Raw genomic sequence first — 14,693 nt, 5'->3', positions numbered from 1 at the left:
GGTTACTCATCGCAGGAGCCATCACTAAAAAATAAACATTAAACAATTTTTTTGTGGATACTCACCATAGATTATCACGTCATGGAGTCCATCTCCTTGGATAATCTTCCTCTGGGTAGTTCCCTTCCTCTCCCATTATATGGCAAAGGGCGATCAAAGGCCAGCTCTCTTTGTTCTAGGGCATCAAGCAAGGGTGAGAATTCAAAACAGGTACGAATAAGAGAAGGGCCAATATAGAGCATGCAGTGCTTCTCTCTCTAAGCTTTCTGATTCTAGAGAATTTAGGGTTCTATCTTGGGGGTTCCTCCATGTGTCCCTTTCAAGTTCAAGACCCCTTCATCGTTTAAGATAAGTATGTAACCAGTCTGGTATTATTCCGTCCAGTTCTGTCTGGTATCAGAAAAGAGAGGGTTCCCTCCTTCCGCAAGGCCAGACGGAATCGACGGCTTGGGCTCATTGGATTCTCAAATGAGAAGATTTGTCCAATCAAGTCTTTAAGACTTCTGGCATGTGTGATCAATCAAGGCTGATATTTGAATGCCAGCCTAAACACCTAACATTCAAGCGAACACACGGGACTCCATTTGCGTCCAAAAGTTAATGTTAATTAATTGTTGCCCACAATCCTAGATGTTGACAAACTAAATGGACATACAGCTGCACGATCTAAGATCTTGACACATCAGCAAATGGCACCTAGCAATCGTCCATATTGCCCAACCCTAAGGGCAATCATCATTACAAGAAAGGTTAGAGTGAATAGTCGATACTATAGCGGCAGTGTCATCAGCTCTATATAAATTACTCAAAAAACACGAACAAGGTACGAACACATATACACCCACTTTCTCCCACAAAATAGTTAAAATTACTCTTGTCTCACTTAAGTTTCGAAGGTGCGTGCCCGGACCACCTATTTGGATATCCTTTTATGCATGAAAGAAGTTCATCTATCTCCGATGTAGTTGAACGGCCTCCTCAAAGAGCATGAAGAAGGGAATAAGTCTGTTTGACTTCAACAAAGCTAAACAGATTTGATTCCCCAATTGACTTAACATTAACACTATCTCACTTTTTTAACAAGATACACAATGTTCATGACATGAAATATGTTAATGATACTATTAGAAGCTCAATGAAAAAGCAGTGGTATCAAACTTTCCCTTGAAAATTCAGAATGTATTATTATTGGATTAGATCATTGGAGTAAGAACGGCTTTCTACAGCGTTATTTTTCTTAATTTATATATATATATATATATATATATATATATATATATATATATATATATATATATATATAATAAAAGCTTTTCAAAAAAAATTATAGAGAATCACTTTAACTAACTTTGTGACTAACGCTTCTTAATGTATAACAAATTTACTAGAAATACTTTATAAACACATTTTTTCAACAAAAAAAGAGGCTAAATATGGTTAAAAAGAATATAGTTATTAACCATAACTTTCAAGTAAATAATAATTTTATCTTTATGTGGTTCAAGGATTCGTTTCCTTTCGTCTAGATTCACAAGAGAGCTTTTCATTGAGATGATGTCCTTCCATACATAGGTTCCACTCAATATAAGAACAACTCAATATGGGAAGGCCATGACCAACTAGGGGTAACTTGGACAACTTGATTCCAACCTAAAATGATCCGATCCAACCTAAATCCAATTCCACATTTGGACGGACTTAAGTAATAATTTTTAATACTTATATTGAAAAGTTAGGTTTTTTCAACCTGTGCTCAATTTTGAATGGATTCAAGCTAGACAACCTAAGTCTAATCCGATTAATATTTTTATAATATTTATAATATATATTCTCTTATATAATAATATTCATTTTTTTTATTTTTAAGAAAAATATAAAATTATATTATATCATATATTTTTCATTTTTTAGAAAATATATATAAATTTATATTTATGCTTTTATTGAAAATTTTGTCCTACTTACTATTTAAAATTTCATATAAATACCTTCTCTTTTTTTTTTAATATTATAGATGAATTTTGAATTCTGAATCCAAGTTTAATCGAATTACCTTGAGTTTAACTTGAACAATTCAAACTCAACCCGATTTTGAAAAAATGAGGTTGGATTAAGTTTGAGTTGAGTACCTCGTATCAAAGTTTGGGTTGAATTGAACTCAAGTTAATTATTTTTTAATTTAGGTTAAATGTTTAACCCAAGTTAATTGTTTTTTAATTCAAATTAGATTTGTGTTAGAGGTCAACCTAATCAATCTGCCCAAATGGCAGCCCTACTACCCCACAATATGAATATTATGTTGCAGCATAGGATGATGTGCACGATGTACTGAGCTTTTTAACCATGTGGACACATTTCAAGCGAAAAATATCTACATGGCGATCATATTCATATCATTTTTGCTTTCGTCACCGACAAATTTTGCGCAAAATGAACTGTACTTTTCATCCTCAGTTGATGAAAACAATTCCAGAAATTATTTCTAAAGAATTACTCCAAAGCAATAGGATTTACTGTGTGTACCTGAGTGGCTCTGGTAACAGCATTTGCATCCAAGTAGGAGTCATGTGACTGGTGAGATTAAGGTCCTCTTAACTACGCTCCTTACTCCTGAAGGTACGCGAAGCCTCCTAGTCTCTCCCTCCATTCCTCAGTTGCTTAATCCGATCGCCGCCCGAAACGCCTCCCTGTTCACCGTCTTCCCCCTCGCCAACACCTCCGAAATCTGTTATCCATTCCTTAGTTGCTTAATCCGATCAATCGCATCTCCCGCCATCACCAGACGGCTCGCAGTGGCCGCAAGCACAGAAAAAAGAAGAATTTTTGCGAATTCGTGGTTCGAAGCACTTCATAGTAGGAACCTTTCCGTGGAATGTTCGTATTGAGAAAGGTGGAGAAAACTCCTGAATGGAAGAAAATGAGAGAAAATTAGAAGGGAATGTGGAGAAGATATTGATAGCAAATTTGCTTTAAAATGAGAAAGGTGCTATGGATTCTTGGTGAAACCATAGAAACCGTCAGAGAACTTGTGATAAATGGAATGATTACATTTAATGGTAAAACCATAACTGAAATTGAAGCAAATTTGCAAATTTGCTTAATTCCCTAATCACCAATTATTTCCATCTTATTTTTACCTTAGCCATTTTCATTTATGTTGTCATTTCCATATCAACCAAAAGTTAATAACACGGTCCTACTTTCCCGCTATAAATACCAGCCATATCTCCCCTGCCTTTCAAATCTACAATGGCAACGATCGGGAAGCCGGAATCAGAGGCGGCAGCCTCCGTCGACGGGAAGGGAACTGACGTCCCCGGAGTGAAATTGCCGGAATCTGACCCCTCCGCCGCTGAATCAGTGAATCAGACGCCCAAATCTGGCACAGATATTTCGACGTTACCGGTGCTCACTCGTCCGCCGATCAACCGTCGCTCTCCGCTTCAAGCCCGAGGGCCCGAGATCCGGCGACCGTGAGATCGCGTACGTCAACCACATGACCAGTCCGATGAGGACCCATCCTCTTTATTAGTTTGTGTTCTCACTCAAGAGCTTGTAAATCATTTTTTCTTATACAATAAATAGAAACCTTTTACAGGCTTAAAGAGTCTCTTTTTCATACATCTCTTGATGGTTACAAACAAACAAACAAACAGATTCGAAAACTATGATAGAATTTGATTGAGAGACCATTCCATGCTTTTCACCTATACTTGAAGAACTGACAAACCTTTTATTAGATACGGAACAGAGTAGAAGAATCATATGAAACTGGAACATGAACCAGTTTGGCCGGGACTGGTGAGTTCAGAGCATGGCCAGGGGCTTACGCCAACGGCAGCTCCACTTACATCAGAGCACTTCCAAGGAGCAGTTCCTGGTTTGATTTTACCATGAAGGTTGATTTTAGAAAGGCAGATTCCGGTGAAAGGGGAGTTCTTCAGGCCTATTATTGAACCCGGCTGCAGAACGTCGAGGCCCCAAACATCCCTTATCACCACGCCCTTGACAACTGGGAGGGCATTTGGGTTGAAGTTGTCATCAGGGTGGTCGCCAACGTCTCCTGCGATTTTTATCCCCGTTCGAGCCTTTTCCATGTATACATTGGACACTGTGATATTTCTTATGACCCCTCCCCTGCCAATGTTGGTCTTCAGATGAATGCCGACCCCCATGTTGTAAAGGTTTATGTGCTCAGCAAAGACATTCTGCACGCCGCCGGAGGTTTCACTCCCAATTGCTATTCCAGCAAATGGGGATGATCCTGTTATCCTCCGGATGGTGATGCCGGAGCTAGGGCGTCCATAAGCAATTCCATACTCATCCCACCCACTTTTCACAGCTACAAGGTCATCCCCAGTCGAAATGTAGGAGTCCTCTATGCAGACATTGGAGCTTGAATCTGCATCAATCAACATATATGGAGTCAAACTTCATAATCGTCGAATTCCCACCGAAACCAGAGGCAAATGTGATTGTCATGGGACGGAATTGGAGTAATAGAACCCAATCATTATAGGACTGGATTAGGGCTGGTTTGCTCCATTATTTTTTTTTTATATCTTTTCCCCTCAAATGAAGAAATAAATAGGAAACAAAAATCCCATAGCTGCTGTAGGCAACTACAAAGTGATCCAAAGAACCAAGCCCATACCCTGGATCGAATGGGTCAATAGCAAATTCTTTTAGTTCCTAGTGGATTTTTCATGTAATAAATGCAACCTAAATCATCCCCGTGTACTTTTCTAATGCCTGAATTATTCCCAAATATCTGATGTTCTACAAACCCCAATTATTTCACAAATTTCTAAATTATTCTAAATAGTGTTCTTTTCTTTTCTTTTCTTTTGTAAACATCTATCCCTCTATTTTCATATTTATTTTATATTCTTTGTTAAACTGTTCCCAATGTTTTTTTCTGATAAGTCTCGAGACAATTGGTCTCAGGTTGAATAAATTGCAAATTTTACATTAGTGACTGGGGTTGAAAGTGCTGATCTATGTGATTTGCGGTGCATCTAAATGCCTATGCAAGAAGTGGCAAATCTAAATGGTAAGTGCTGTGCGAACAAATGTGAACACATATAATGACAAAAACTTGTTCACACAAATAATGACAAGTTCACACAGATAACGGCAAACAACTGACCAACACTAGAATTACAGAAGTGTATACCTGGATCAATGCCATCCGTGTTGGGAGAGTCATGTGGAGCCAATATGGTGACAAATTGAACAACAACATTTCTGTAGATAAGAAAATAAGTATTAGATTTATTAGGCTGTATCAGGTGTACTCAAACTTCATAACTCATTATAACATGAATGCAATGCACAGTTGGCCCCAAATTTGTAGGGTTCTGCACAAGCATAGTATGTGAGAACCAAACACTTCATGATTGCGCCCAACCTTGGCCAATTCCACAGCTTTTCAAAAAGCCCCTTACAGCAGCATGGGTTAGAACTTTGTAAAACAAATAATTGCTTTTCAACAAGCAATATGCTTTATCAATATTCAAAATATTGAAAGTCATTCAACTTTTAGTAAAGAACTCATAATTTTACAGGGACTAATGGGCCTTTGGTTGATAAATCAATTGGTTGGATCACACATAATAAGGGTCCTCAATCAATTTAAAAGTTCATAGAATCCCTGAAACTTTAATTATGAGAAATATGTGTTCAAATGGAGGATATTTATAGTGAGTCGATCTTTAAAATGTAACATCTATTAAGTTTAAAATCAATGTTCAACTATTACCTGCAATAAACAGGATGAATGTTCCAGAAGGGAGAGTCCTTAAAAATCACATTGGAAATAATAATGTTTCTGGAATTTATTAATTCAATGAGATTCGGCCTAGTGAATTGAAGGGTTCTCTGCCTCCACATGTTCCACCAGACTTCACCTTGGCCATCAATTGTCCCATTCTCACCTATGAAAGAACAATTGATCAGGTTAATAAAACTTTATTTGGCACAGAAATTGTTTATAATGTCACAGAACAGTACCAATACTCATCCCAACAGGTTCATGAAACCATGGGATTATAAATTGTGATTTTTCTTGAATCTAGAGCTTGTTTCTATTAATGGTTCCTACAGACGTTAAAATAATTTAGATCGCTTAAGCTAGATCGAAGGCATTTACTCATGTCTGAGGATCATCACAAATAATCAACAATTCCTTTTGTAGATACCCACCAGTGATTATCACATCATGAACACCATCTGCATGGATAAAGCTCATATACCTCCCTCCAGGCAGCTCCCTCCCTCTTCCATAAGATGGCAAGGGAGCAATTAAAGGCCAACTACCAGTATCCTGAAACATCAAGCAAGAAGGAAAGTTCAGACGATGTATGAATGAGATAAGGGCCAAAACCCAAGGACTATGTTGTTCTTATTTTGGCAAGATGCTCAGTATACTTATAAAATATGTAAAAGAAATTAGTGAAAGGCTCAAAATCAAAATCAAAGACATGAAACCTAAGAGAGCATGATAAAGGATCTGAATCTCTACAGATGGTGAAATTTTAAAAAGTGTGGTATTTGAAGAAATAATCTTTTATGTATCAGACTTTCTACTCTTTCCCCTGCATGGTCAACGTTCTGCACCCTAAATGGTTTCATTTTGTCATTCATAATAGGTTAAGGCACAAACCTATAATTTCAGGCCAAGTCATAACAGAAGCAGATTGGAGTTGTTAAAAGAGGGTAGAGATCCACACCATAGAATTATCATGGTTGTTACAAAAAATGCACTAACTCATTTTCATTGAATGTGAAATTCCCTTAAAGACGTACAATACCACATCCAGCCTATCAATTGTTAAAGGCAACGATACTAATGCTGGCTGACCAAAAGTCATGAGAACCAACAGATTGTGTAATCTATTAATAAACAAATTTGAACAATCAATGAGCTCTAGGTAATCCTAGATTTGTGAAATGCTTTTGGGACCATCACCACAAGACTTTCCCACAAGCCCTTGGTTTTTAAAATTATATTGCATGCTACCAAATCTCTCAAAGAAGCATTTTGGAAACTTACCATTTCCATAACCTTAAGGTTAATAACTCAAAACAATATGATCTAGAAAATTTAGATTATTGAGTTCATCTATAAGATAAATTACCTTTACATTTTAGACAATTTGTGGTCCTAGTTCATAGCCACATTTGATGAGCAATTAGTTTTAACAATGCTCCAAATTGCATAAGAACAAGATGGGCTTGTCATGTGGGCTCCAAGTACAGGACAAGCCTGTTCCATCAGACAGGGTGCATTATGCCCTCATAACTACAGACGCGGCATTATTTTCAGCCATAAAAATAGTGAGCTGGCCGTAATTTATGGTAATAATAATCATAGCAATTGTCTCCAATCCTAAATTTGTATTATATAAATTAAATATTTCCACTGATTTGAATTGTATAGAACAGCAATTACTTTAGAACGGTATGGAGTTTAACATTCAATACAAGGGTCCCAACCATCCTCACTAAAGCCACAGGGGTGCCTACATCCACACACTTCATATGCATCGATATTATTCTAAGTTAATGTAAACATCAAGACCATGACATCACTGGCCACTATCTAGCTGTCCAAATATATCCAACTGCCGGTACTCCAATCCTTTGCACATGCAATGGTGCTGCCAATTCAATCCAGAGGACCCACAGTATTTTTTCTTTGCTTTTTTTATTTTTTGGTGGGGAGCACAAGGACTAGTGATATTAACCCAATCTAACCAGGTCGTAATTAATAAAACATCTCAAACAAGTTACAGAATAATTTAGTCAATGCACGGATTCCATCGCATCAAAGGTTTTCATGCTGATTATTCAACCAAAAAAAAGTGCTTCTCACCCAATCAAAGCCTTCCCCACTAAATTTCTGGCTTTTCTGAGTTGGCATACTACATTTGCCATACTACATTGCATAAGTGATGAACTTAAAAGAAATCGGAGATCTAGTCCAAACCCATATCCAATTTATTGAATTTTAAAACCAAATTGGCAAATTCTCATAATTTGATTTTTTTATTTTTCTTCCAGCCATTTGGCCAAATTTCCCAAAAGTTCCTCAGGATTAAATGCAACATCAAACTGGCCAGCTTTTCCAAATTTCCCCAATAAATAATCCATTTGCTCTATCCAAATAAAGATTCCCAGCCAAATCTATATTTTTCCCATATGCTCAATCACTGTGATAAAGCTTAACCTAACAAACACTAGATCGACATTTGGGAGAGAGTGCGTACCTGGGTGGCTCTGATAACAGCATCTTTAGACAAGTAGAGAGTCATATGACTGGTAAGATTAAAGCTCTCCGTTAAGTAGACCCCAGGAGGTATATAAAGCAGCGTGCCCCCTCTCCTCCTCAGATGCTCAATCCGATATATCGCCGCCCGAAACGCCTTCGTGTTCAGCGTCTTCCCGTCACCGACACCTCCGAAATCTTTTATCGAGATCACATCGTTCCGGTGCCGCATCGGCACTATCCCGGAGCATGTCACATCTCCGGCCAGCACCAATCGGGTCAGAAACAGCGCAGTGGCCGCGAAACACAGGAAAACCCAGACCACAAACCGACACATTTTCACAACTTCAACTTCTCCGACCTCTATGAGCCTGAATAACTTCAGCAGCCAGTAAACACCAGTGAGAGAAGATAGCACAGCAGGAGCTGGTTGGGGAAACGCACTTTCTGGGAAAATCCACAAAATGTTCCGGGGAAATCTGAGGAAAAAACCAAGAAGAAAATCCAACAAAATCTTTAATGGAAGAAAACGAGAAAATAATCCAAGAAATCTGAAAGTAATTTGGGAGTGATTGCATGAGGAAATGTACAAAGGAAAATAGTTGGAGACTTGCTTTAAGATTGAGAGAAATGAGGCAGATCTGAGTGTGAAGCCAAGGAGACAGCTCCAAATGAAAACTAATTAACAAATGGGACGATTCTAGTGAGAGAAAATCTCAAAAATTGAATGATTTCATTTCGGAGTGAAGACCATAAATTAGTGTGGAGAGCTTCTTTGCTTCGGGAGCTGTGAGATTTCTGGATGAGTGGTTTGTTAATAAAGTAGTTCGTGACGTGTCATTTCATGGGCAGTTTTGCCCGTTACTATTATTTTATTTTCCCCTTTTGACCTTCAAAGGGAAAAGTGCCCTTTCACAAACATTTTTTTAAAATAGAAAAAAAAAATCAAATTTAATATATTAAAATAAAATTAATTATTACTACTATAAATAGATATTAATTATTTTTATTTTTATTTTCAAATAACATTCTTTTTCTTTATTTTTAAACTTAAATAAAAAACTAAAAATAATTCAATTTTTTGCATATATATTTAGTTATTTACCATATAAAAATTTAGACCATTAAATTAACATAATATTTTCATTGTAACATTTTTATTGAAAATTATAAATGCTTCTAAAAAGAACCAATTCATCTTTAAATTTAAACTAAAAGAATACTTTAATAATGTTTTTTATCATCCATTAATTCTTTCAAGTAATTTTTTAAATTTTTTAAAAATTAATCAAAATTTTAATTTTTATAATAAAATATTATCACACATTAAAAAACGTTTATAATTCTTTTAAAATCCCCCTCGAATAACCCTTTTTAGGCTAATTGATTAAATTCATTCAAAGACACAAAAATAACCTTATCATTATGGCCTATACAACATTGCATGGCTTTGTTGTCTTGATTCATATGAGGAGGTTAGAGATTTACACATATAAAGGTTTCTATATTTAAAAAGAAAATAATGCATATTGAAAACCAAAAAATTAAATAAAAATTAATAAAAAGTTTAATATTTTAAAATTAATTATATACCATAATGAAATTATTACTCCTGTGGGTATTTTGGTGAGTCATCCGGGTGGACCTACTCGAATGAGTTATTCGAGTGTCCTCCTATTGAGTTAAAGTAAATCACTTCAAAACATCATTCGTTTGAACAATCAACTATCATAAAAACTTAAATTATGTAATATAAATGTATAATTGTTATTGATCATTACTGATTAAATATTACGTATTTAAATCATAACAAATCACAAACATTAAGGTAAAAACAATACTATAAATCTTTCACTATAAAATCGCAATCCAATTTTTACCAAAATTTCATTTTTTTTTTTTCTTAAACTTAGCTATCAGAAGGGTTTACCTAGATAAAGATCCAAACACGCTTATTTGTAAGCTCATTCAACACAAGAAAAACAATAAAAGTTGCTTGAATGAAGTATTATGGACGCTCCAACAACACCCATTATAATTTAGAAATTTGATTTAAAGTATGATTGATTTAAAATATCAATTCTATAACTTTGGAAAGGCCTACGAATAACATCACTATTGGTTTTAACGCTACGGAGAGCTCATTCTAGAAAACATATGCAAATGTTCATAAAAAATGAAAAATTTAATTGCATTTCAGTTTTATAATTACACACCAAATCCCATTTTTTTTTTTTAAAAAAAAAAGGAAGAAGACAAAGGAGGACCCATTTCCATCCTATCATATCATGTGAAGTTCAAATGTTTAATGGGTCTGCGGATCGAGTGGACCAAATTTATGGAATCAACTACGGGCCAACTCATAGTCATAGAAAGTTGGACCCCACTATTCTATGGTGGCTTCGGCACCACCGGATTTTTTTCCCTCTTCCTATTGTTTTACTATTGTTCTTTTTTTTTAAGTCATGAAAAATGATAAATTCCCCAATCCAAGGGTCTTTCCGGCCGACTCATTATTTTATTTTATTTTAAAAAAAAAGGGATAAAAATACCTTTATTTTCTTCATCCCAACACGATGCCACCTAAACACTCTAATCCCACTTCTCCTTTTTCTGTCTAAAAAAACAAAAAATTCTTTTGACTTTTTTGTTCTTTTTATTCTCTTTTTCCTTACTATTTTAGTTGGAAAAAAAAAAGAACTATAGGATTAAAATTTTGGGTGTACGGGGTTGGTATGAAAAAGAAAAAAATGAAAGCATTATCGATAGTGTGAAAAGAATGTAGATGAGATGTTGAACACTCCTCTTTCAAGTTTTTCTGGTTTTGTTTTCATTTCCATTTTGATTTTTATATTTAAATGCTTGTCTCTGTCTTACAGCTTTTCATAAAGCTAAGGATAAGAGGTGGAGACTGAATTTCTTGGCTGATGTTAAAGCTGAAAGCCATAACCACAGAGTCACAGACCTATGCGCCGTTCCACTTCTCCACGGTTTGTTAGTTGGGTTCGAATCCACCACAGATCTGATGACGCATGATCCCCTGGCCCTCACTCCTCTCTTTTGAGAGGATTTGAAAAATATAAAGTATTTTTGCTTTCAAACTAAAAATTAACATGAAGTATTTTTCATAAATTGTTATATATATCGATAGTAAGAGTGCAAAAAAATTGTAGTAAAAATGTGGCGATATATAGTGAAAAATATTTGATATAAAAAAGAAAAAATAATAATAATTGTAATATTTTTTTAAATTTTTCATTAAACTAAAACTCACTCTTCTGGAAAAATCACTTTGAAATGTGTAAATTCCACAATGAGTCATTTAAGAAGCTCTCAAAAAACCAAAAAAACAACCATTTAATTATTTTCACTTTGACATGAAAAGAGCCTAACTTTCCTCATTAAAAAAATTTGAGGTGCCCAAGCAAAAAACCCCAGAAACGTAAAACTTGTCCAACTGATAAGAAAAAGCAAGAGCATTGATGTTATAAACATCATACAGAAAATAGAAACACAGAAATTTTTGTGGCTCAAAAGACTTCCATCTTTGATAAGGTAACAGTAAGTGTCCTATAGAATCTAGAAATGGCGACCAGATAAGGACATGTCACAATAGCTTGAACCTGAGAGTTCTACAATCTACAATACCTTTTCACTGTTACTAGGATGGTAACAGCCATTCTTGGATCCTCTTTATTGTGAGTATGTGATCCTGGGCAGCATCATTTTCTGGAGAAAATATTCAAAAACTAGTTATGGGCAAGCATGGATATTTACAAACAGAGATTAATACAAACCATGGTGGTTAAAACCCAAAGAATCCATAGGGGAAGATTAACCTAGTCTGTGTTTTTTTTTTTTTTTTTTTCATTTCAGAAACCTGTAGGATGTAAAAAGAGATTGATCATGTGCTACTATAGACACAGATGTCCGGGTAGCATTGGAAGGAAGAGAACAGGAAAACAGGCATAAACAAACTACAAAAGAAAATCTTCAGAGTACCAGTCTCTGTACTCAGCACCAGTCATAGTTTGACTCTGGTGTCCAATAAGCTTCAAATGTTCCTCAAATGCTTTGCCCACAGCAGCTCACAGCGCTCAGATCGTTGATGCTAGGACCTTTTTGAGTGAAGGCACTTACATTCTGTCAATGGGTTCTGTCCGGTCCTGTATTGCCAATCGCTCTGACACATCAGCCAATGACTTCAGGTTGCACTTGATCAAGGCTTCTACGAAGTAGCATGTTTCATCCTTGGTGTTTCCATCGGGCACATCTACCACAAATGATTCGATCACTAGTGTCCCTGGTCTCCCATCTATAATCTCAGGATGGACAGTAACAATGGACGAGTAATTCTGCATATTTGAGAAAGAACAGTGAACAAGGTTGATGTAGGAATGGTGAGCAAGGTTGGAGTAATCTTAAGCTGGATGAGAAATTGCATGAGCACAATACATTTCCAAATCACATAGGGAGGGAAAACAGAATTTTCTGCAGTGAATGCATCATATAGAAGCAAATAAATAAAATTTTGAAACCTCCATTCACCAGTGACCAAAGTGGCTCCAAATACAAAAGGCAAAGAAACAACTGAAAAATTATATCCATTTCAAAATGGAGCAATATGCCTAGCATTGGGGCACAGAGCATTACCAAGGCAGCATTGAAGATGCTCAGCAACGGTTTGAGAATATTAACACACCTCATGTTTGCATAAAGACACTTTTGGAACTTACCCATTACACCAACAATCAACCCAAAGCCTACAAGTTCCATTGACAACTCATTGCACGAAGTTGTTGCAAGTGAGGTGTAATTCGCCTTATTGAGCTAATGATGTCTTTCACGGTGAAGGGATTTTACTGACAACAATGAATGACTTTGGAATAGTGTCGGTCCCGGGAATTTTATTAGTAATGGAGCAATGACTCGCAGCACTGGACCATTCATCGAGCAATCTTTATCAGCATTTCATGGCCACAATTCACCACAAGATGATGGTGCGTCATTTACTACCATTCAGGTTTATTGATAGGGATATGGACAACAATTTATGGTGTCAGGAAAACATTGATACAACCGATGTCATATGCAACAAAAAAATTCAAGGGAATACAGATATTTAGAACACAAAAGTCACAAAATTAGGGAACACTTCTATTATAAGCCTCGTTGCAAAGTTACGTTCAAGCGAGAAACAGAATTCGAGAGGAAACAGAATAAAAAACAACGAGCAAGAATCACAAAGGCATAAATATCAGTTCATACCTTTAGCCTGTGATCCCCGCCAACAATCCTCATGCCGAAGATATGCTCCTCGTCATCTAGAAGCTCCAATCTCTCAGTGCTAGTCGTTGCAGGAAGCCCCGACTTAACATTCACTTCCCTAACACTCCCAATCTCAAGGTCACCCTGAACAATGCATCTACTCACAAAAGGTTTGTATTTCTGTGGCTGATCAAAACTCCTCACCAAAGACCAAACCTGATTGCCCAAAAATAGAGGGAGAAAAAAAAAACCAATTCACTTCAGGTTCCACTAAATTTACATCCACAATGTAAAGGTGAACTCATTCATCTGCATCACATATAACTGTAACTTCTCAATCTACATATCCACAATTCGACTCCACCAAATTGAATTTATATATAAACGTCTCTACCACAACTTCAACCTATCATGTAGCTTCTGTTTGGTTGCTGAGAAATCGATTCCTTGAATCTTAAGACTTTCTACAACAAACACGAGTATTTGGACTAGTTAAAGTGAGCTTCAAATAGAAGCTGAAATCAAGAGTTTATAGTCTCTCGTCTTTCCTCGGATTTCTCAGCCACCAAAGAGAAACAAACACGAAAATAAACCTCCAGAAAACAAAATACAAATCGAAATTTCTCCACAATTACAGAAATCCAAACAGTCGACACAACTCTGCAGCACACAAGCCGGAGCAACATCCACAAATCACCTCCAAACACCACACAACATCCGGATCTGAATTGTTAAAAAAATAGAGAGACAAACCACTTGAAAAAAAAAACTAAATAAAAAATAAAGACAAAAAGGAAAAATGCTTACCAGATGAACAGGAGCTTTGATGTGCTTGACGAGAGAGGAGCTGCACTGGTTGTCTCTGATCTCATGCCTGTGGTGTCTGCGGATGTACTCGTCCTCCATCTTGACGCATCCATAGCCGCTCATCATGGCAATCATCCCAGTCCTGCAGCTACCATAACCCTAAATCCGACGGCTGAGAGGAGTGGATGAATGAATGGAAGGATTTGGATTTTGATTTGGATTTGGATTTGGATTACGGATAGGGAGTGGTGGTGAGGTTGTCTGGTAGAAGCGGTGAGAACATGGTCAGAAGCGTCCAAAAGGCACCGCCATTGGAAGCTCCAATAGCGAAAGGTCCAGAGACACTCTC

At 36.4% G+C, this 14,693-nt stretch overlaps 2 protein-coding genes across 4 annotated transcripts; both read right to left on the bottom strand.

Moving 5' to 3' along the window:
- Positions 1-3,553: 3,553 nt before the first annotated feature.
- LOC117933703 (probable polygalacturonase) lies at positions 3,554-8,748 on the bottom strand. 2 transcript variants are annotated; one of them, XM_034855208.1, is made up of 6 exons: positions 8,271-8,748; positions 6,205-6,325; positions 5,762-5,936; positions 5,177-5,247; positions 3,745-4,402; positions 3,554-3,713 (listed from the first exon to the last, which is right to left on the bottom strand). In XM_034855208.1, the coding sequence occupies exons 1-5, from the start codon at positions 8,604-8,606 to the stop codon at positions 3,762-3,764; spliced, it is 1,344 nt and encodes a 447-aa protein (XP_034711099.1). In that variant the 5' UTR covers positions 8,607-8,748; the 3' UTR covers positions 3,554-3,713; positions 3,745-3,761. The 2 variants fall into 2 exon arrangements, with proteins under 2 accessions (XP_034711099.1, XP_034711090.1); XM_034855199.1 differs by having other exon boundaries at positions 3,554-4,402.
- A 2,979-nt stretch (positions 8,749-11,727) lies between these two features.
- LOC117934360 (abscisic acid receptor PYL8-like) lies at positions 11,728-14,693 on the bottom strand. Of its 2 annotated transcripts, XR_004654486.1 has the most exons (4): positions 14,345-14,693; positions 13,538-13,753; positions 12,272-12,624; positions 11,728-11,998 (listed from the first exon to the last, which is right to left on the bottom strand). XR_004654486.1 is itself a non-coding variant. In XM_034856009.1 (3 exons), exons 1-3 carry the CDS (start codon positions 14,477-14,479, stop codon positions 12,406-12,408), a joined length of 570 nt encoding a protein of 189 aa, XP_034711900.1. In that variant the 5' UTR covers positions 14,480-14,693; the 3' UTR covers positions 12,011-12,405. The 2 variants fall into 2 exon arrangements, 1 of the variants encoding a protein (XP_034711900.1); XM_034856009.1 differs by lacking the exon at positions 11,728-11,998 and having other exon boundaries at positions 12,011-12,624.

The sequence above is a fragment of the Vitis riparia genome, chromosome 2 (genome assembly GCF_004353265.1).
Source record: "Vitis riparia cultivar Riparia Gloire de Montpellier isolate 1030 chromosome 2, EGFV_Vit.rip_1.0, whole genome shotgun sequence".
In the NCBI taxonomy this organism is placed as follows: Eukaryota; Viridiplantae; Streptophyta; class Magnoliopsida; order Vitales; family Vitaceae; genus Vitis; species Vitis riparia.
The sequence above is the reverse complement of the archived record's forward strand: the minus strand, read 5'-3'. Positions and strand labels throughout refer to the sequence as shown.

Excerpts from the sequence above, each read along its gene's own strand:
- LOC117933703 (XM_034855199.1), bottom strand. The coding sequence starts at position 8,606 with ATGTGTCGGTTTGTGGTCTGGGTTTTCCTGTGTTTCGCGGCCACTGCG. Across the intron at positions 6,326-8,270 it reads CTGTTATCAGAGCCACCCAG|GATACTGGTAGTTGGCCTTT; the intron begins GTACGCACTCTC and ends TTGATGTTTCAG. Across the intron at positions 5,248-5,761 it reads ATTCATCCTGTTTATTGCAG|AAATGTTGTTGTTCAATTTG; the intron begins GTAATAGTTGAA and ends TCTTATCTACAG.
- LOC117934360 (XM_034856009.1), bottom strand. The coding sequence starts at position 14,479 with ATGATTGCCATGATGAGCGGCTATGGATGCGTCAAGATGGAGGACGAG. Across the intron at positions 13,754-14,344 it reads TCAAAGCTCCTGTTCATCTG|GTTTGGTCTTTGGTGAGGAG; the intron begins GTAAGCATTTTT and ends TTGGGCAATCAG. Across the intron at positions 12,625-13,537 it reads GCGGGGATCACAGGCTAAAG|AATTACTCGTCCATTGTTAC; the intron begins GTATGAACTGAT and ends TCAAATATGCAG.